The sequence below is a fragment of the Aphanomyces invadans genome, assembly GCF_000520115.1.
Source record: "Aphanomyces invadans strain NJM9701 unplaced genomic scaffold supercont1.20, whole genome shotgun sequence".
Classification (NCBI taxonomy): Eukaryota; Oomycota; class Saprolegniomycetes; order Saprolegniales; family Verrucalvaceae; genus Aphanomyces; species Aphanomyces invadans.
Genome location: NW_008580165.1, coordinates 293,797 through 312,982, shown reverse-complemented (window position 1 = coordinate 312,982; position 19,186 = coordinate 293,797). Strand labels below are relative to the sequence as shown.

General features: G+C 55.8%; 10 protein-coding genes across 14 annotated transcripts in view; 4 read left to right on the top strand and 6 right to left on the bottom strand.

The window, feature by feature from the left end:
- The window catches only part of H310_09189 (hypothetical protein), a 2,181-nt gene extending 1,268 nt beyond the window's left edge, over positions 1 to 913 (bottom strand). The window contains exons 1-3 of the mRNA XM_008875193.1: positions 621 to 913; positions 471 to 569; positions 8 to 422 (exon numbers count right to left, since the gene is read on the bottom strand). Coding sequence (XP_008873415.1) covers positions 8 to 422; positions 471 to 569; positions 621 to 779 — 673 coding nt within the window. The 5' untranslated portion in view covers positions 780 to 913. The remainder of the gene's footprint in view (positions 1 to 7; positions 423 to 470; positions 570 to 620) is intronic.
- H310_09188 (hypothetical protein) lies at positions 856 to 1,575 on the bottom strand (the record flags this gene model as incomplete). The annotated part of the gene is made up of 5 exons (XM_008875192.1): positions 856 to 1,152; positions 1,203 to 1,250; positions 1,294 to 1,371; positions 1,426 to 1,469; positions 1,523 to 1,575. Coding segments are annotated over 5 exons (322 nt in total), but the record flags the coding sequence as incomplete, so codon positions are not given.
- A 412-nt stretch (positions 1,576 to 1,987) lies between these two features.
- Positions 1,988 to 4,549, top strand: H310_09187 (hypothetical protein). Of its 4 annotated transcripts, XM_008875188.1 has the most exons (12): positions 1,988 to 2,428; positions 2,484 to 2,728; positions 2,787 to 2,841; positions 2,907 to 3,008; positions 3,053 to 3,218; positions 3,280 to 3,419; positions 3,469 to 3,579; positions 3,639 to 3,701; positions 3,748 to 3,850; positions 3,895 to 4,039; positions 4,087 to 4,150; positions 4,215 to 4,549. In XM_008875188.1, the coding sequence occupies exons 1-12, from the start codon at positions 2,021 to 2,023 to the stop codon at positions 4,518 to 4,520; spliced, it is 1,908 nt and encodes a 635-aa protein (XP_008873410.1). In that variant the 5' UTR covers positions 1,988 to 2,020; the 3' UTR covers positions 4,521 to 4,549. The 4 variants fall into 4 exon arrangements, with proteins under 4 accessions (XP_008873410.1, XP_008873411.1, XP_008873412.1 ...); XM_008875189.1 differs by having other exon boundaries at positions 4,087 to 4,549; XM_008875190.1 differs by having other exon boundaries at positions 1,988 to 2,728.
- Positions 4,550 to 4,588: 39 nt separating this feature from the next.
- H310_09186 (hypothetical protein) lies at positions 4,589 to 7,218 on the top strand. The gene is made up of 2 exons (XM_008875187.1): positions 4,589 to 5,995; positions 6,043 to 7,218. The coding sequence occupies exons 1-2, from the start codon at positions 4,610 to 4,612 to the stop codon at positions 7,183 to 7,185; spliced, it is 2,529 nt and encodes an 842-aa protein (XP_008873409.1). The 5' UTR covers positions 4,589 to 4,609; the 3' UTR covers positions 7,186 to 7,218.
- A 428-nt stretch (positions 7,219 to 7,646) lies between these two features.
- H310_09185 (hypothetical protein) lies at positions 7,647 to 8,085 on the top strand (the record flags this gene model as incomplete). Its single annotated transcript, XM_008875186.1, has 2 exons — positions 7,647 to 7,739; positions 7,772 to 8,085. 2 exons carry the CDS (start codon positions 7,647 to 7,649, stop codon positions 8,012 to 8,014), a joined length of 336 nt encoding a protein of 111 aa, XP_008873408.1. The 3' UTR covers positions 8,015 to 8,085.
- A 355-nt stretch (positions 8,086 to 8,440) lies between these two features.
- H310_09184 (hypothetical protein) lies at positions 8,441 to 9,655 on the top strand (the record flags this gene model as incomplete). The annotated part of the gene is made up of 1 exon (XM_008875185.1): positions 8,441 to 9,655. One exon carries the CDS (start codon positions 8,441 to 8,443, stop codon positions 9,653 to 9,655), a length of 1,215 nt encoding a protein of 404 aa, XP_008873407.1.
- A 13-nt stretch (positions 9,656 to 9,668) lies between these two features.
- H310_09183 (hypothetical protein) lies at positions 9,669 to 13,948 on the bottom strand (the record flags this gene model as incomplete). Its single annotated transcript, XM_008875184.1, has 17 exons — positions 9,669 to 9,818; positions 9,869 to 10,021; positions 10,075 to 10,176; positions 10,230 to 10,697; positions 10,750 to 11,106; positions 11,150 to 11,179; positions 11,237 to 11,605; positions 11,655 to 11,711; positions 11,765 to 12,110; positions 12,163 to 12,233; positions 12,277 to 12,327; positions 12,375 to 12,500; positions 12,556 to 12,624; positions 12,680 to 12,898; positions 12,949 to 13,028; positions 13,081 to 13,579; positions 13,637 to 13,948. The coding sequence occupies 17 exons, from the start codon at positions 13,946 to 13,948 to the stop codon at positions 9,669 to 9,671; spliced, it is 3,459 nt and encodes a 1,152-aa protein (XP_008873406.1).
- Positions 13,949 to 14,257: 309 nt separating this feature from the next.
- On the bottom strand, positions 14,258 to 15,838 carry H310_09182 (homogentisate 1,2-dioxygenase). Its single transcript, XM_008875183.1, has one exon. The coding sequence runs from the start codon at positions 15,732 to 15,734 to the stop codon at positions 14,391 to 14,393; it is 1,344 nt and encodes a 447-aa protein (XP_008873405.1). The 5' UTR covers positions 15,735 to 15,838; the 3' UTR covers positions 14,258 to 14,390.
- Positions 15,839 to 16,154: 316 nt separating this feature from the next.
- Positions 16,155 to 17,450, bottom strand: H310_09181 (the record flags this gene model as incomplete). Of its 2 annotated transcripts, XM_008875182.1 has the most annotated exons (4): positions 17,058 to 17,450; positions 16,720 to 17,013; positions 16,486 to 16,667; positions 16,155 to 16,440 (listed from the first exon to the last, which is right to left on the bottom strand). In XM_008875182.1, the coding sequence occupies exons 1-4, from the start codon at positions 17,433 to 17,435 to the stop codon at positions 16,155 to 16,157; spliced, it is 1,140 nt and encodes a 379-aa protein (XP_008873404.1). In that variant the 5' UTR covers positions 17,436 to 17,450. The 2 variants fall into 2 exon arrangements, with proteins under 2 accessions (XP_008873404.1, XP_008873403.1); XM_008875181.1 differs by having other exon boundaries at positions 16,155 to 16,667.
- A 58-nt stretch (positions 17,451 to 17,508) lies between these two features.
- H310_09180 (hypothetical protein) lies at positions 17,509 to 19,145 on the bottom strand (the record flags this gene model as incomplete). The annotated part of the gene is made up of 7 exons (XM_008875180.1): positions 17,509 to 17,865; positions 17,920 to 18,051; positions 18,106 to 18,206; positions 18,259 to 18,444; positions 18,490 to 18,725; positions 18,779 to 18,953; positions 19,004 to 19,145. The coding sequence occupies 7 exons, from the start codon at positions 19,143 to 19,145 to the stop codon at positions 17,602 to 17,604; spliced, it is 1,236 nt and encodes a 411-aa protein (XP_008873402.1). The 3' UTR covers positions 17,509 to 17,601.
- Positions 19,146 to 19,186: the final 41 nt, after the last annotated feature.

Sequence of the window (19,186 nt, the reverse complement as noted above, 5' to 3'; positions counted from 1 at the left end):
GCTTCACCCGCCTTCTCCGACGCCATTCCAGCCAATTCGCTCGCCTTCTCCTTGGCTTCGGTCGCCTTTTCGCCAGCCTCGCTGGCCATCTCGCTCGTCTTGTCCTTGGCTTCTCCCGCCTTCTCGCTCACTTTGTCCTTGGCGGCACGTGCCTTTTCGCCTGCTTGCTCCGTCACACTCTTGTCCTTCTTGTCCAAACCCGACATCTTCTTCATTCGTTCTTTGGCATACTCCGTCATGTCCGAAATGTGCTGGCGCTGGTGCTTCACGTAGTCCGAAATCTGGTCCTTGAACGAGCCTGCGTGCTCCCCCGCCTTCGACTCGAGGTCATCCAAGCTCTTCCGCCACTTGTCCAACGAATCATTCATGTTCTCGTAGTATTCGACCCCCTTGTCCTTGGTGCCATACGCATACTCCTTGAACTATCCTCCAGTCAGTCAAGCCCCCTCGCCTCGACAGCCACAACCTACCATTTCCTGCGCGTTCGACGCGTGCTTGTACAACGAGTCGTAGTACGACTTGGTCATCTCGCGCACCTTTTCGTCCTGCGAGTCGTAAATGCTCTTGAGCTACACACAGCCGCGCGCTAGTCAGCATCAAGACGCACGTAAACCGCTTGCCTTGTGCAGCTGCTCATTCGTCAAGTCCAAGCCCTTGTGCAGCTTGTCCGTCACCGTGTGCGAAATGTCCAAGCCCTTGTGCAGCTTGTCCGTCACTGTGTCCACCACACTCATGCTGAAGCTCTTGTCGCTCTTGTCCCCTTTGCCAGAAGATGCCATCGTCGTCTCTTGGGTGTGCTGCCAACCAAGCGAATCGCAATATGATGGAGAGACCTTGGCGCCCGACCGCGCCAGGTCGGCCCAACGGCCGCACCCCGTAAGTCAATGCCGTCTAACGGGGGCTCGACTGCTCCCATCGCACCGTTGCGACCGAAAAGCACGAAGTAAAACGGGACATGGCAGTTGGGGCATGCATGCTTGTCACAGACACTGCTTGGACTTGGACTTTCGTGGAGAAATGGGGATTCGATTCTCGACGGTGCTATATCGCCAACTAGGTGTCGGCAGTGGCGCACTCGATCGCGTCGTTGACGACGGGGCCGCTGCCTGGAGGACGGAAGAGGGGGGAGATGGCCACGACCTTGGGGTCTTTCTATGGGATCTGACCGTTAGACGAACGACTTGACGTGCCGACGAGCCTACTTTGAATGAAATCGAGTCGCGCGATGGGGATGATGCCGCAGGAGGCGTCTGGACAGCAGGATTAGCGACAAGGACGAGAGCGGTATCGTACGCGCAACGTCATGGCGACATGCATGCCTTCCAAGAGGGTGGCGACACGGGCCGGAAACGAGGACCATTTTTGGGTGAGCTGCCACAGAATTCAAGTCGGATGACGGATCCGCACATAGCATGGCTGGCCGACCTCGTAGTAGATGGTAGGCGAACACCCGAGGAACGATTCGACCACTGCATACAGGAACCGCTACTGAATGGTGGACCAGCGGTCGCGATCGACCCACCTTCGTTGAAGAGAATGACTGTGACGAGGGTCATGCCAATCGAACACCGCATCTGGAGGGCCGTCAATCACGCAAGACGAGATCATGCTGCATGCACCACAAGCTTGAAGCTAAAGGACGCGTTCGTAGCATCGACCGGCTGATTGCATGCACGGCACATGAACCGATCTACCAACGACACTCGGCAGGTTTCGTGGTGTGTGTCGGACGACTATGTACAGTACTTGTCTCGTTGCGAGAGTGGACTGCTCGACGGCACGCAGGACATGCCACATATCTACTCGAGATGATCAGCCACGACGCATGCTTGCTTCCTCACAGCATCGAATCCACTGCCGCATGCTCGATGACCGCATGCGGCACAAAGTTGGCATTGATCGTGGATGACATGCTGCTGAAATAAAATGTGCTCGTGGCAACCTTTGGCTTGTAAAATGTATATAATTTAATTCCACTGTCCGCAGTGCGCAATTCACTGGAGTGGTTTGACGGTCGGCGATGGCCATTCGGCGGGCACTCCGAATACATCGCGCCGTGTGCGGCCGTTGGAGCCGTCACGCCGTCAACTTCCCAACGACTCCAGCTCTTCAGACAGCGCACTCTTGTACCCGACCTTCCCTTGGATTCAAGCAGCTTCGTGCGTTCGATGGCCAACAACGGTTTATGTCGTCGAGCTTCGACAGCGCGGACCTGGGGTATTTTGGGTCGTACAGCGAGCGCACAGGCGAATGGGAGCCCGATCAGTCGCATTTGGACGAAGTCGTGTTGAAGAATCCGTTTGACGGGCATGTGACGCTCCAGAGCCTCATCCGTGAGGACATTGAGGAAGCGCGGCGCCTCTTCCGCAACGTGTTGCAGAAGCATTACTACAACGACATGGACATGTGGAACAAGTGGGCGACCATGGTGAGCCTCTATTCATCTATCGGCATGTTCATGCTCGATGTTTGCGGCTTTGTAGGAATGGCGCGACGGCAAGATTGTCCTCGCGCGCAAAATCTACGCCAAGGCATCTAAAATTCGGTTCAGTCCGGTGCTGTACCAGTCGTGGGGAACGATGGAGATGGACCTCCAAAACTACACGGAAGCGCGCAGACTCTTCTCCGTCATCCTGGCCACAGAAACCAGCGACAGCCTCCAGGCCGCGATGGCCACACTCGGCCTCGCCCTCGTCGAAGACCGGTGTGGCAACACCGACAAGGCGCGGTATGGATGTCCTCTCTTCTTATCAACGCCGTCGTTCACGTGGTCGGTGATGCTCTAGACGCATGTTCGTTCAAGCAACCAAGCGATTCCCAGAGGACTTGCATGTTGCCGAGGTCCTCGCGCTCTCCGTCGCCATCGCGTGAAAAAACCTGTCGCTCTCACGCGTTCATGCATGCAGGCCTACGCGCTCTTTGAAGGACGTCATGGCAACGTCATGCTGGCGCGGCAGCTCCTCTCGGCCGCGTCCGAGCGAGGCGACAGCACCCCCCAAGTGTTCCATGTGTGCTTTCGTTGTCGACGCGTCCTTTTCACGAACCGAGCTAGGCGTGGGCGTATTTGGAGTTTCGCCGGGGAAACTTCCGCGACGCCCTCACCATCATCGACCGAGGGCTGTTGACGGACCCGTACGACAAGCCGCTCTTGATGCTGCGGGCGCTGACGCTGGCCAAGATGGGCGACAACGACGGCGCGCGGGAAGCGTTTATGAAGCGTACGAAAACCTTGCCATGGCATGGCGAGAGCCTCACGGAAAACGTTGGGGGCGTCGGTAGACACGAAATTTGCCAGGGGCGATGCGCGCGCGTACAACGCGTACGCGCAATTCGAGGAAGAAAGCGGCAACTTTGAAGTGGCGCAGAACATTTACCACTCGATTTTGAAGCAGCACCCGACGTCGGCATCCAACATCACGGTACGACGATGCGCCACGGATGCATCGCGGCGCGACCACGCGGTGGCAGGGACTGGCGTACTTGCACGTGAAAATGGACCCCAAGGAAGGCGTCGAACACGGCCGGGAAACGTTTGCGACTGGCGTCACCGTCGCGGTCGACAATGCGCAGCTATGGCATGTACGTCGCTTCCGTTCTTCCATGGAGATGCCATGACTAGCGCGCGACGGCATGGATAGAGCTGGGGGGTGTTTGAAGAGCGATACGGGACGCTCGAGTTGGCGAAGCGACTCTTTACAGAGGTGCGAGGCGACCGCAACGCGAACATGTAAACGATACGCAACGTAGGCGACGGAGAAGGCGCCGTGGGCTGCCGACTACTGGTGCTCGCTGGCCCGAGTCGAGTCGAAGCTCGGCGACCCCAAGGCAATGCGCGTCACGCTCGACAAGGGTATGTGAATGCGGGCCTAATGATGCATGACCAAACGAATGTAGCCACGATGACGTGTTCCAACAAATTGCCGCTGCTCGTGACCCTTGCTAAGCTCGAGCTCAAGAATCGCTGCTTCAAGGAGGCGCGAGAGGCATGTGTTGCCGCCCTGAAAATCGACAAGAAGCGGCCGTCCACGTGGAACCTGAGGCTCGTTTGACGATACTTGAACTCGTGGTATCATCGGCGTTGCGTAGAGCGCTGGTGGAATTGACGCATCATCCGGAGAGAGCCAAGGGCATTGTGGAAAACGCGCTCAAGGTCCCGATGAACACTTGGCTCGGACAGACCATGGAAGGGGAACTGAATGCACCGTGCATTGTAGATAGTTCCGACCCACGACCATGTGAGTTGGGGCATCCTTCTCTGCACGTACGCTCGATGCTACGTGGCGATGGGCGACTACGACAACGCGGCCGCGTCGTTCCGCGAAGCGATCCGGCTCGACGGAGGCAACTACCACACACACCTGTACCTAGCCAACTTCATGGAGAAGGTCGGGGAGCTTGAAGAAGCAAAGAAGCGGTACGAGATGGCGAGTCTCCTTTGCCCGAGCAACAAGGTCCACCTCATGGGCCGCAACATTGCGAGCATCGACGAGCAATTAGCCCAGCGAAATGCTGATGTTTAACTGGACAAAATATCATGTATTTTGACCAATCCGGAGCGACCACTGCCAGGTCCAATCATGCATTTGGAGTAAAGTTGAAGTCGCGCGCGATGGCTGCTACGGACAAGAAGGCGACCAAGCAGGGCGGGTTCCAGTCGCTGGGCTTGAGTCCGCCGATCTTCAAGGCTGTCATGGCCATGGGGTACAAGGTCCCGACCCCCATCCAGCGCAAGTCGCTTCCCCATGTGCTCTCCGGCAAAGACGTTGTCGCGATGGCTCGAACGGGGTCGGGGAAAACCGCTGCCTTCCTCATTCCCATGCTGGAGAAGCTCAAGGAACACAGCAAAAAAGTCGGCGTTCGCGCGCTCGTATTGTCCCCGACGCGCGAGCTGGCAGTCCAAACGATCAAGTTCGCCAAGTCGTTGGCCAAGTACACCGACATAAAGTGCGGACTTATTGTCGGTGGCGACTCGATGGAACAACAGTTTGAGCTGATTGCGTCGAACCCCGACGTGATCGTCGCGACACCAGGTCGGCTCATGCACTTGCTACAGGAAATCCCGGAATTCAACCTCCAGGCAATCGAGTACGTGTGTTTTGACGAAGCCGATCGGATCTTCGAAATGGGCTTTGCCGAGCAGCTCCATGAAATTCTGAGCAACATGCCTGCGTCCCGCCAAACGCTGCTCTTCTCGGCGACGTTGCCGCGCGCACTCGTTCAGTTTGCGCGCGCCGGGTTGACCGAGCCCGAATTGATCCGTCTCGATGTCGAAAACCAGATCTCGGACCAGCTCAAAGTCAGCTTCTTCACGATGCGCACCGAAGACAAGAATGCAGCACTCATCTACTTGCTACGGGACATGATCCCGGCGACAGATCAGACAATCGTGTTCGCCGCGACTCGCCACCATGTCGAGTTTCTCCACGAGCTGCTCAAAACCGTTCATTTGGATTCGTCTTGCGTGTACGGCGACATGGACCAAACAAGCCGCAAGATCAACATCGGCAAGTTTCGGGCCAAGAAAACGCCGATCCTGATCGTGACGGACGTCGCTGCCCGTGGCATTGATATCCCCTTGCTGAACAACGTCATCAACTACACGTTTCCCCCGACGCCCAAGCTATTTGTCCATCGCGTTGGCCGTGCCGCGCGCGCGGGGCGGTCCGGTGTCGCGTTCAATTTTGTGGACCCGGACGAAATGCCGTTCATGGTTGACTTACATCTGTACCTGGGCCGGCGCCTCGAGGACTCGACGCCGACCGACGTCCCGCCGTACTCTTTGTCGACGATGACTGTAGAGCAAGTGCACTACGGCACCCTGCCACAGAGCATCGTGGATGCTGAGAACGAAGGGCTGCGGGAAACATTGACTCGGCACTCTGTTATTGCGCCTCTCGTCAGTGTTTGCGCGAACGCATACAAGATGTACTGCAGGTCCCGCGCCGAGCCATCCAAGCAGTCCATTAAGCGGTCCAAGGAGCTCCCGATGAAAAAGGTACGGCGATTTCTTGTGTGGGAAGCTGATGGGGACGTGCTGTGTAGGTCCACCCGTTGTTCTTGGACGCCATGGACGACTCACTTGCGGGAAAGGAAGCGTACTTGGACAAGCTGAAGGGCTTTCGACCGAACGCAACGATCTTTGAGATCGCTGTCGGCACGCACTCGTTGAAAAAGACGTCGCCCGGTCTTGTCATGATGAAGACAAAGCGAAAACTGCACAACTTGATCATTGACAAGAACCAAAAGGACAAGGCGGCCACGTCGGCGGACGACTATCCCGAGGATGCGACGGAAGAACTGGATCAAGGGCAAGTCGACGTGTTCCGGGCCAAGTTGAAGGCGCAGGCGGAATTGGAGAAACAAGCAGAAGAGAACGCAGAGGCCGCGGCGGGTGTCCGAACGAAGCGGTACCTGTCGGCCGCAGACCGCCGTAAGGTGAAGAAGCTCAAGACACAGGGGGAAACCATCGACATGGCCGAACTGTGGAAGGAGAAGGAAGCCAAGAAGATAGCGATCGCCGACGCGGCTGCGACCGACGACAAAGCTAACGACAGCGAAAATGCCAAGCAGTTCAAGGACGATGAAAACTACATTGGGTACATGAAGGAGCAGGACTTGGCCAAGGAAGAAGCGCTCGGACGCGGCGGCGAAGGCGGTCGCAGCAACGCATTTGCACAAGCCCGGTTGGAAGACGCCATGTTGGATGTCAACCCGGACGAAGCCGTGGCCCTCAACAACAAGCGCCGACTGCTGCATTGGGACGTCCGCAAGAAGAAATTTATTAAGACGACGGTGGGCGACCTCAAGAACGGCACGCTGAAGCGCCAGAACAGCACGGGCGGCCCCGCACGCAAGCAAAAGATCGGCGAGACGTACAAGAAGTGGCAGCAAAAACAACACAAGCGAGCCAACGTGGTCGGGGCGGACGAAGGGGATGATGACGCCCCCAAGCTCGACTACCGCAACGGTCGCAAGCCGCCCCCGACACAGCGCGTCAACAAGTTTGCCAAGTCCGAACTGCGCGAAGAAGGCGCGATCCGAAAGGAAGAGCGACGAAAGGCTCGATCCAGTGGCGATAAGACCAAATTTGCCAAGAAGAAAACGCAGTCGAACCGTGGCAAGGGCAACGTCAAGGGCAAAACCCACGGTGCCCCCACAAAGAGCAAGCTCTTCATTCGGCGTTAATGCCAGTAAAGCATGCACTTGCCCCATGCTTCGTCTTCTCCGTGTGCCATCCCCTTGCTCCGTTTAGCTGCTATGTACCAGCAGCCCCACGTCCCACAATCACATCTCACATTGGCGTGTGGCACATCTCCATCTCGAGAACCTTCCGAGGCGCAGGAAGCGAGGCCCATTGACTTCGAAAATGGAAATCTGTTCGCCACTTGGTCCTTGGAAACGCAACCTGGGACGAGCTGTAAAGCTTTGTCCAACTGCGATGGTCAGTTGGCAGCTGCTCCAGCAAAGTTTGACCGTTGCAACAAACTCCCCGTCACTCGAACGTCATTGTGTATAGCGATGTCGCAGGCAGACGACAAGCCAGCCATTCTTCCAGCGCCAGACCCGACGTCAGCGCAAGCGTATTTGGCACGTGAGCAATAATTTGTGCTGGACGTGGCGCCTCACGTTGTCGTTTGTAGCTCAAGATGCACTTCGAAGAAGACGATGACGAGATCAAAGCGAGAGCAAGGGCCTATTTTGCTGTGTCCCAGCAACGTGCGGCAGAGGCAGAAGCCACGGTATGTAGGATGCATCGTGCATGGTGAAGTAGCATCATGCCATGGACTTGGTGAAGCTCAAGGAATGGGCGAAACACTCGGAAGGCAAGTGCTCGGACCACATGCGCGCTGTCTTGAACAGTTGGAATCGCAGCGTGGATGATTTTGAGGTTGTTGCTGGCGAATACGGCGCTGCCTTTCATGAGCGCGTCGCTGGCTACGTGAAACAACAACGCGAAAGCATAGCTGGCATGGCACACCGTATCAAGGACCCCGGAAGTCGCTCGGCGCCTTAAACATTACGTTCGCGTAAGGTGGCTCACGCAGTGTGTGCCTGTAACATGACTCGACGAGTGGTTTGCAGAGAGATGATGCAATGAGCACTCACTTCCTCGTCGAACGTACGGTTGGCTGCGTGGGCGCATCATCTCTGTGCTATGCATATTTCAATGCGATTCGGTACAATGGGGTCCCTGTCAGCGCCCCACCGCGAGCCGCCAGCCAAGTCACCCTCTTTGCGAAATGCTATCGCGGATCCCGTCCGAGTTGCACGAGTTTCAAATGTCGCGTGTGTGATAATTATCGTAGTATTGTACCCGCTACTTCTGCTATGAATATATAATATTTGACCGGATATTTTTGAACAGGAAATATCATGGTGCTCGCAGCCAATCAAATGTGTACAACGGCACCAACACCACCACATTTCAAGTGCCGCCACGATGGCCGACGCGACACCGACCGACCGCGCCACGGACAAGCTATATGTGCAGGCCAACACGCTTCAATGCGCTATCAACTTGTGTAGACCATGCTGCTATAAACTCTTCATCTATGGAGGCAAAGACGTCATGCCGAACGTGAGGCCCGAGCAATGCCCGCGCTTTAGCGACCCTGATGCCAACACTGGCGACGGCGACGATGGTACCGACGACGCCTCGGCCGAACCCGAGATTGTTCCTCGGAACGTCATGTTCCAGCCCTTGCAGAGAGTGTTGACCGTAGGCGATGGCAACTTTTCCTTTTCCCGCGCGCTGCTGGAATATCTCCACGACGGGGCGCAACTAACAGCCACGTCCCACGAAGCCAAGGACACCGTGGTGGAAACATACCCTGATAGCGCTGCAATTCTCGACACATTAACCAACGCAGGCGCGACTGTTGTCCACGAGGTCGACGCCACGAGCGTCACGTCATTGAAAGCAGCGGCCAGATCGGAAAAGTTTGATCGGGTTGTGTGGAATTTCCCGTGTGTCCGCATGCCGGACGGCGCCGACGGTCAGAATGGCGAAATGGAAGAGAACAAGGCGCTCTTGCAGGGATTTTTCCGCGCCGTCGTCAGCGTCTTGGCTCCCCACGGCGAAGTTCACGTGACTCACAAGACGAAGCCGCCGTTTGGGCAGTGGGGCATTGTGGCGCTCGCCGAAGCCAATGGTCTGCGCCACGAAGGTTCGGTTGTGTTTGACCGGTGCTTATACCCCGGCTACTCGAACAAGAAGGTGCTATCGAAGGGCAGTTTTCCGATTTGGGACAGCGAAACTTTTGTGTTCATGCGAGCGAGCGACTCTGGCAGCGCTGGTGGTGCCACGATCCCTGCCAAGATTGTGGAAACGGATGGCGTCCAGCTATTTGTCGGGTGGGATGCCGCCAAGTGGCGCGCGGCCGACGCGCTGTACCCGGTGCGCCCGGCGCTCCTGCGTGATCTCCGCGTCCTCTTGGGACCCGCGAACCAAAAGCAAGTGGAAGCCAAGGAACGCGCACGAAAGCGGCGGAAACATGTGACGCTCCCGGCCGACTTGCTCGAAAAGACGAAAGGCAAGAAGCGCAAGCGCCGCGACAACGACAAGAAGCACGGTGAGAAGAAGGGCGAGAAGAAGGGCAAGAAAATCGTCATGCAGCCTACAAAACGAAACAAAAAGGCCAAACGTCACAGCTGAGCTCGTGTAAACTTCACAAAATAGTCGTGCGACGTCTGGACAATGGCGCGCGAGTTTGTGGCCGACGGCGACGGTTTGCTCGGAAAGCAGCTTGGATCGCTTTGGCAGCATCCTCCAGGACGTTCCAACCATAGAGGACATACAGCACATCCCCGTCCTCCATCTACACCATCCACACATGACACAACTTGGTCGTGCCGACCATGCCCGCACCGTGAGGGAGTCGACAGGACAGGTGAGCACGACAGGGAGACCATCGGTTGACGATAGAGTCGCGGGAGGCTTCCGGTACACTCCGAGGAGAATGCCAGGAAAGTGGCGGTCTGCATATGCGTGGAAGAGCATTCCATACTCCACACTGCCATGCTACAAGACCAAACCGTCACGATGTACGGCAGGGAATACTCTTCGATGCGTACGTGGTAATTTCGCGGCAACGGGACAGCGCAGATGATGCCGGTGGACCGCGGCCCGCCGACGAGTTGGCGCAAAATGCGGTGGATGCTCGGATCGTAGTACGACTAGCGTTACGCTTTGCATTGAAACTGCGGCGAGTACTATATGGGGACGTCACCTGCACAAGAAGGTTTTCGCAAAACTGCGGATGCATCAGTCGACCAGACATGTACAGAGGCATCGAGTAGATGGACGGCGTCGAGGACGCGTTGCTGCCATTGTGGACGCCACTGGATGCACTCAAGGCAATGTCCCACATCGAGTGCAATTTGTCGATGGAGCCACTGCCGTCGTCGTGTTGCTCGTGGGCGGGCTCGATCACAAAGCGTTTGTTGAGAAGCTTCGAGTTGGATTCGTCCGTGAGTTCGGTGAGGGTAAACATGCGGCTCGGGTTCATCTTGAGGTCGACCAGCATCGTCGTGAAGATCGCGTCGGCGTCCATCAACGTCGCCTCCATGGGCCCAGCACCGTCCGTTCGGGTCGCTCCGTTTTTGGATTTCTTGGCCAGAACGAGAACCGAATGCGCCGACTTGGCGCCTGCACGCTGCAGTTCTTGGTACACGAGTGGACTGCCGCACACATAATACTACAGGACAGCGGCATGTTAGGAGCCACCTGAACGAAGAACAAGCACGTACGACGTCGGAGAACTTGGTGAGGACCGAGACCCAGTCACCCGTGGGTGGTGACGCGTCCAAGATGGTAATCGGAGGCATATTCAGGGAATACACCCCTCGTAAGGGAGTTATGAACCACTGAAGGGCGGCTAACGACTCCTCGCCCAAGAAACTGCACACGACAATGTGGCGCGGATCTTCCAACACAGACATTGGCGGTGGCGTCAGTTCGCGAGGCTTGTCGTGCATGTACGAGCCGGCACCACCCCGCAAGGACGAAAACAATTCCATCATGGACGCTCGTCGGGGGTCCAGTACGAGGTCGGGGCGGCGAGTCGGCAGTCGAATCGAAGTCATTACTCGGTCCAACGTCGAATCCTACGTGCGTTGTTCAAAAGAACGGTGGTAATGTCATCTATACCAAGTGCACGCTCTCGCCACTGAGCAAGGCCTAAAGGGAGCATAACTTGCCCTTCAACCATGGAAGTAGAAGGGACTTCGGACGTACACGATAGCGCAATGGCGGCGGCGCCGCTTTGACCGAAGCTTGGGTCGTCGTGGACGATGAGATAACACCTGCTGGAAGTAGCGGCATGTGAAGGGAGGAGTATTGCGCTCGAGTGGATAGCCGTGGACTGTGGTCCGCATTTGAGTTCTCATCATCCATCTCTTCGTCCGTGATGTGGAATGCCTGAACACTCGCAAGGTCGTCTGCGATGACATACACGGAGCTGCCTTCCTTCAGTCGCATGGCGTGGCCTGGGTTCAGCACGACGCGGACTCCATGGATGCGAGGGACGGTCGAAAACTCCGCCAACGCGTCTTGTCCTGTCGGATCTTCGACGACAACTTCGACAGCAATCAGCACCGCCGCACCCTGTCCATCCATTCAGTCCGATTCGACCACAACCAGACAAAGACAGCACCTTGGAACGGGCAAAGATCTGTTTCGCCACGTCACGAAATGTCATGTCGGCAAACTCCTAAACAAAAGTGCGCAGCCGTTCCAAAGATTAGTCAGAGACGATGATGTGACCTTGCTGAGCGACACGACGTAAAATTCTCGCGAGGCACCGGCGAGATAATGGTCCATCCATGGCTGGGCGGCAGTCGACGGAGTCGAGGCAAGGTCGCCGGTGTGGACGGCTTTCGACCGAAGGTTAAATGGAGCGTTGTGCGAGTTCATCTTTGGTCTATTGAGGGACAGGCACGATGACAGGTTCGAAAGGAACGTTGCGTAGCCTGGACACGCACAACTGCGCGCCATCACACCCATCTTCATCGTTTCCTCGCACACAATGCTGTCTCGGTCGACACCAGCAGACAGCATGTGGCGGATGTTGTCGTTGCGAAGTGCGATCGCCCAGCATGGAAAGTCATAGCTAGGATGCGATGTACCCCTCACTGCTGCACCCTCAACTACACGCCACGTACCCAGCATATTGTTTCACAGACAAGATGTGCATGATGTTGCGTGCGTCTTCTCTGACAGCGTCCGATGCGAGCTAGGCCACCAACAATGTCATCTCGTTCACGATTCAATTGTACCTTGTCGGGTAGAAAGAACGCTCCAATTGCCTCCTTGAGCCGCACGCGGTCCTAAGTCCGAGATGGTGAGAGCAACACAATCGAGCTGACGGCGGTACAAGATCAACGTCCTCGGTGGGGTCTCCAGCCACAAAGGTGACGGTCGACGCAAATTTCGGGTCGCTTTCCAATCGATGGACAAGACCTTGGACGTAGTTGGAGGAATAATCGCCCAGCACGACCGCCTAGACACATGCCGACATCACGCCGCTTTTTCCTACGACCGCCGAAGCAGCATACATGGAGAAACTTTCGATCGACGCCTTGAAAATGATCGGGGTGGAAGAGTTCGCGCAATGTGGCCGAGAGCTACAGCAATATGATGCACACGTAAAGAATGGGCTTGTGAATGAAATCGACGCACTTGAGGATACGTGGGGTTGCCCATGATCACAACGTGCTGCGTCGTGCGGGACTTGGGCTTGTACGGTGGATTCCCGATTTTGCGTAGTTGATACAAGTTGACGAGGTTTTGAATCTCCATCGAAAACAAGATGATGCCGGCCAAGATGAACACCATGACAAGGAGGCGCGACGGCAGATAGTGCGCTGCGTTGTCGCCGTACCCGACCGTGCCAAGAGTCTTCCGAACCATGAGCGTCGACACGAATCAAAACTTCACGCTGGACGTACCACGACGGTGAAGTACAGCGCAAACATCATGGACCACGTTTCCGAGCCACACGTCCCATCGTTCGACCTCGAGATTGTCCCTAGCGACGTCACCGGTGAATCCGTGGCGCCGTGAGGTGGTCTCAGCGGTACCGTTGGAGCACGAATACAAATGAGCGAAGCCGTTGTCGAAAAATGAATCGAGTTCTCCCGTCATTTCGACGAAGAACATAACTGACGCGGCCCACGCCAGCAAGAGAAAACATCTCACGGCTTGGCGAAACAGCATGATACCCCGCGTGGACGTGTCAAAGTGCGAGTCCATTTCCATGAAGCTTCGGTAAATGAAGATGGATCTCATGATGCTAAAGTCGAGCCACGTGCGCGCTTCCTTGCCGTTAATCATGAGGCTCGGGGCGAATCCCACGCAAAAGTACGACGCCAAGCTGAAGATGTCGAGAATTGTGTACGGAGAAAACGCATATGAGATCTTTTGCTTTGCCGCGCAGAACCGAACAAGGGTGTCGACGAAGGCGGCGAGGTAAAGTACGAGCCCGATGTAGTACTCCGCTACGTCGACAGAGAGGTAGTTGCACCGGTTGACGAGGATCACAAAGATGCCAAGCGATGAAAACATTTGCAGGGGTCGATTCTAGCACAAGCCACCGCAATTACGATGGATGGGACGGTGTCGTCGAGCAAAACCTACTATGATGATCGCGATGCGGTCCTTTCGCGCCCACTGGCGAAGCGCCAGGGAGAATCCGACTTCGTCGTTCTTGAGCGTTCGGTTCTGCTGGTTGGACGCGACGACCCAAAGGATCGAGAAGACCACGAACGATGCCCAAATGATTAGCGACACGTACAATTGCTGCTGCACGAAAGCTGCATCATGGAAGCACGGAAGGTAGTTCTCCGTCTTCGTGATCGTGTCAAAGGTGGCCTTGTCACTGAGGACCTCCGACGAATTGAGCTTCTTACTGTTCTCGACAAACTGCGGCACCACGCATATGTATCCCATGGGCGACCTGCTTTTGTCGCCGCCGCAGCGCCTTTTCCTGCGGAACTGTAGGTTGGTGGAAATGGACATCAGTAACACCTCGATCTCTCCCTATCCGGACAAATCCGGATATTCATTGACCAATCACCGCGCTTGGCATTCAACATATTCCGACAAAATGTCACCCGGCAGGGGGGTCGGCGCCGTCGAGAGCCATGTTCTGCTGGACGTGAGGTCGCTGTTGCGTCAAACTCGCCACGTTCGTAGCAAGGGTGCAGGCCGAGGCATGTGGTCGATACGTTCTGCGGCATCGACGGCGGTCGATCGTCATGGCTTGCATATGTATATTTGGTGGGTAATCGGATGATATTTCTTGCCGCTGTGTCATCATGGCAACCGTTCGTGCAGTGAGGGAATTGACGGTATATATAGAAAACTGGCATTGACGAGTCTACAGGGCGATTTACTTTTTGAGTGGGTTGAACAGCTTGGGGAGCGGCTGCCAGCACTTGTAGTACTCGTGGTCCATTTGTGGGCACGTCATCGCGTAATTTGTCACTTTCATGAGATACGTCGACTCAAACATGAAAGCCAACCCGCCGTCAAACTTGACGGGCTTCAAGTCCGCCGACGACGCCGCCAGAAACGTTTCTGTGTCTGGGCCGTGGGCCGTGTGGCAGCTGTGCAGCGATGCTCCCCCAGGCACGAATCCGTCGTCCGTCTTGGCGTCGTAGTGGCCGTAGATCATGCCCATGAATTCGGTCATGTGGTTGCGATGGTAGTAAGGAGGACGGAACGTTTTCTCTTGGACCATCCATCGGGGCGGGAAAATGACGAAGTCAGCGACGGCGCAGCCTGGTTCGTCTGTTTGGCACGTCAAAACAGTGTAGATCGACGGGTCCGGGTGATCGTAGCTGACTGCGTTCATCGTGCAAAAGTGGTCCAAGTTGTACTTGTACGGCACGTAGTTTCCGTGCCAAGCCACGACGTTGAAGGGCGAGAACGTCATGTTGGCCGAGAACATCTCGCCAGCAAACTTGGTCACGACGGTGTAGTTGCAGTCGCGGTCTTCGTACCACGCGGTGGGGTGCTCAAAGTCGCGGGGGTTGGCCAAACCGTTGGCGCCAATCGGGCCAAGGTCCGGGAGGACAAAATGGCGGTTGTACACTTCCAAGACGTAGCCGCGGACGGGACCGTCGACGTCAATGGTGAAGCGGATGCCGCGCGGAAGAACAACGATTTCGTGCGGGGAAACCAAGAGCTTGCCCATTTCCGTGAGGATGCGTAGCGAACCTTCTTGTGGCACGACGAGGAAATCGCCGTCCGAGTTGTAGAAGCATTTGTCCACCATCGACGCATTCGCGGCGTACATGTGGACGGCCATACCCGCCTTCAATGTCGGGTCGCCGGCACCACCCATTGTCTTGAGCCCTTGGACAAAGTCAACAGATTCATACGAGGCAGGGAACTCCATAGGACCCCAACGGAGTTGCTGAGGTGTCGTGTGTTCCTTGGAAAAGTCCGTGACAACATCGCCCGACGACGTCTTGATGTACTCGGCGTGCACGACAGGGGGCAAGATACGGTACAACCAAGTGCGCTGGTTGCTGTGGCGCGGAAGCGTGAACGCCGTACCCGATAGCTGCTCGCAGTAGAGACCGTAGTTGCACTGTTGGGGGTTGTTCATGTGCTGCGGCAGCGCGCCGGGAAGGCACTCCGACGCGAAGTGGTTGCCCCACCCGACATTGTACTCGAGTTTGCTCCAGTCGTCTGCGGTGGACTTCTTGTTGCAAAGGGAAGGCGACATGTTGGCGGCGCCAAGACAAATGCAGAATGATCGTGGACGATGGTCGCGATCGTTGGAACCGACCGACCTTGCACAGTTGCCGAGGGATTCCCGCGGCAAGTTTCGTATCTTTGCAGTGGTTGCATAGATGAGACATTTATAGCCAATCAAGCGAAGCAATGGGAACATTTTAGCCAATCAGATGTTGAAATACAAACGCAGCTGGGATTTGCAAACATTTGTAAACGGCCTGCACAACCAAAGTTCAACTCGACAGCGCCATTTGTCATCATGATGGATGGCCGAGGTTGGGCATCCACGGCGTTGGCCGATGCGCTGGGTGGTTGCCGCAACTATCCAGCGGTGGTGACGGTTCCCGTCGGCTTGGCGACCTGTGTGATGTGTTGCTGGTAGACACGGTTGCATCGCGCTGTTGTGGAATTACAGCACAGGATCTACGTTGAGCTGGGCCAGTGCCGCGAGCATGCGCTCTTTGCTCGTTTGCACAGCAGCGGTGTGCATTGGGATGTAAGCGCTCGTCAGCGCCTCCCACTTGGCATCGACGTCCACGTCGTGCACTCCACTGATCACAACGTCGTCCAACGGAATGTGCCAGTATTTGGCGAGGGCGTCCACGTCCATGAAGCCGGCGGATGTAAATGGTTGGGACATCGACGATGCAACCCGAAGGACAGTTTTCGTCTCGGAAATACTCTGCACGTCTAGCCTACGACCGAAACGTGTGAAGGGCAGTTGCCGACTCGCGCCAGACCATTCCATCGAGTACTGCTGAATACTGCCAGCGCTTGGACAAATGTCGTCGTCCTGAATATGGCGAAGCACAAACAGAGATCGGTCTTCTCCTGGAAAGAATGCCCCCAACGCATTAAAGTACTCGCCAGCTGCGGTGCGGGTGCGATAGAGGACTGTGTTGACCACGAATTCTGTGACCGACTGCGAGACCAAGGTCAGCGCGTCGTCTGGGGAGATGGCCAACGACACGTACATTTTGGGGCTTGAGCCCCCATACGTGATGCATGCGATGTTTGAACAAGGCGACGACGGTGTGCAACGGATACGGGAATACAGCCTGGCCAAATTCAGATATGGTCATGCCAGCACCTGAGGTGTCCACTTCGACGTGAACGAACTCGTCCGACGCTGTCATGCCGGCTGGAAAGTCGCGAAAGGCGCGGGCAGCATTGTGGTACATGTGTTGGGCGAGCCATTGCTTGGCCATAGCCCGCGACGTGGGGTCGGCGCACAGACACGCGTATTGGTGCAGCGGCGGTGACGATATCTATAGTATATTTAGCAATCAATATAGATGAAATGGGACTGTACCGGGCGTGGAGGTTGCACGAGTCGCAGCATTTCCTGTATCGTCCACTTCAGCGAGGCCAGTTTCTGTTCCAAACACCGCTTTGTCGCGCAAGCAAGCTTCGTCTCTTGTTGAAATACTGCTGCGAGAGCCTGCCATGACAAGGACAGATCCTTCGATGCGACGTGTTGCCTGTGGGATGCATAATCGTGTTGGAGGCGAGCCAACTCGGCTTCCAGTGTAACTCGCTCATTGAGCTGGACCTTTGCTCGTCGACGTTGGTCACGCTTCTTTTCACGAAAGTACCGCCGTCGCTTCAGCATCACGTCCACCGCTTCTACGAGGCTCGCCGTGCCGTCGTCCGAGATGATCGAGATGTTGTCGTCGGTGATGTCAACCATGGCTTGACTCAACACGAAATGTCGTGCCAAGAATAGGTAAAACGCATTCGGCTAAAGTCAAAACGCAAGGCGCTTAATATCATTTCACGTTAAATAAAATACATTCAGCCAATAAGATGGAAAAACCCAATATACATCAACGCATATCGCAGGTTTTTCAATTCCATCAGCTCTCTGGATGAGGAAGTAGGCCGCAACGCTCAAGAATCACATCGTAGTCTGCTTCCAGCGACTCATATAGCTTCGCGAGCAAGCCTTTCCGCCGATCCGCGCTACTCGTAGCACCCAGATCCTCCGCGTGAAGGGCATGGAGGCGGCGCTTCACTTCCAAGCGATACGCCTTGTATTCGGGCTCGTTGGCGCGGTCGACGTGGCGCAACTTGAGCACTTCATAGCATCGGTGGATTTGGGTCTTGTTCAATTTCAGACTCTGCATATCGTGTTATCGCTAAGCATTTCAACTGACCATTGTATGAGATCGTACCTTCTTCACTGCTTCGATGTCCTCTGGCTTGAGTACTTGAGTGCCGCGACCGGGACTGGCAGGTGTCTCACTCGGGTGCAGCCCAAAAAACCCATGCGACAGACAAGTCTTTACATCGACAAGGTCCCGCAACTACACGGAAACGATCACACGAATGCGCGAAATGTTCGTCAAGTGAGTTGCTACCATGGAGAAACCAGGCACGGGGTCTTCTACCGTGACTTCATGCACAATTGGTTGGGACCGCGCTTGGTGCATGATGTATTCGACTAGGCGCTCGCCATGACCTGGACGCATGTAGAGAAGGAATGGACCAAGACATGAAGAGAGTGCATGTACCTTGTCGCTGGTATGGGGGCAGTACGAGCACTTGGCAAATGCGCAGGCTCTGCATCATGATCTGTTTCACGGGCGCGTTGAATGCAAATACCGTGATGTACCCTGCAGGATGGAGGAATCCCCGAGACAGGTCGAATAAAACGTAGACCGACCACCGACCATCGCGGACGTCAATGTCGTCGGCCCCTATGATGCGCAGGAAGAACGTGGAAAATCGTGAATCGAGGGTACCTTCGATGAACCAAAGCGACAGCTTCTGCATGCGATCGAAATATGCAGCAGCGGCATCATCCTCGTACAGAACAGCGTAGTGTGTGGCGAACTCCTTGTCATCCTTGGTGTATGCATTCACGAGGGACCCAAACGGTTTCGAGGTCACGTCGGCCAGGCCACGCAGAAACACGTCTTTGTCTTGCGTAAACCCCTTGGGTAGCGAATTCGCCATCAAGGCAATGATGTCGTCCGCACTACATCATTAGCCGTTGGCTTTATAGAGGTATACCATGCACATTGAACGTACCCTTCATCGCGTTCGTCAAAGTTGACTTCCACAAGGCAATCAAACGTTCTTGCGTTGAATCGAAGCATGATCGATAGTCCTCGATACCCGCGAATTATTTCCTCCTTCCCAAAGGCGTGGTATGTGAAGGCAGGATGGAAGCTCGGAAGGTCACTCCAGTTGCTCGCGTCATTCACTTCAGACAGTGATTGTCACGCGCGAATCTTCTGCCATACGTCTACGTACCAATGCAAATGAGTACAGCATCGTTCGCGGCAGTTCCTTCGCTCATCTTGACCGTCTTCGAAGCGGGTTCGTCCTCCATGAGCCTGACCTTCTTCGCCGCGCGTTCGTCCTCCATACCGTCCTCCGCAACGTCTCGCGACATCATTCATCGAATTTGAAGCGTTCGATTGGTGGATATAATTG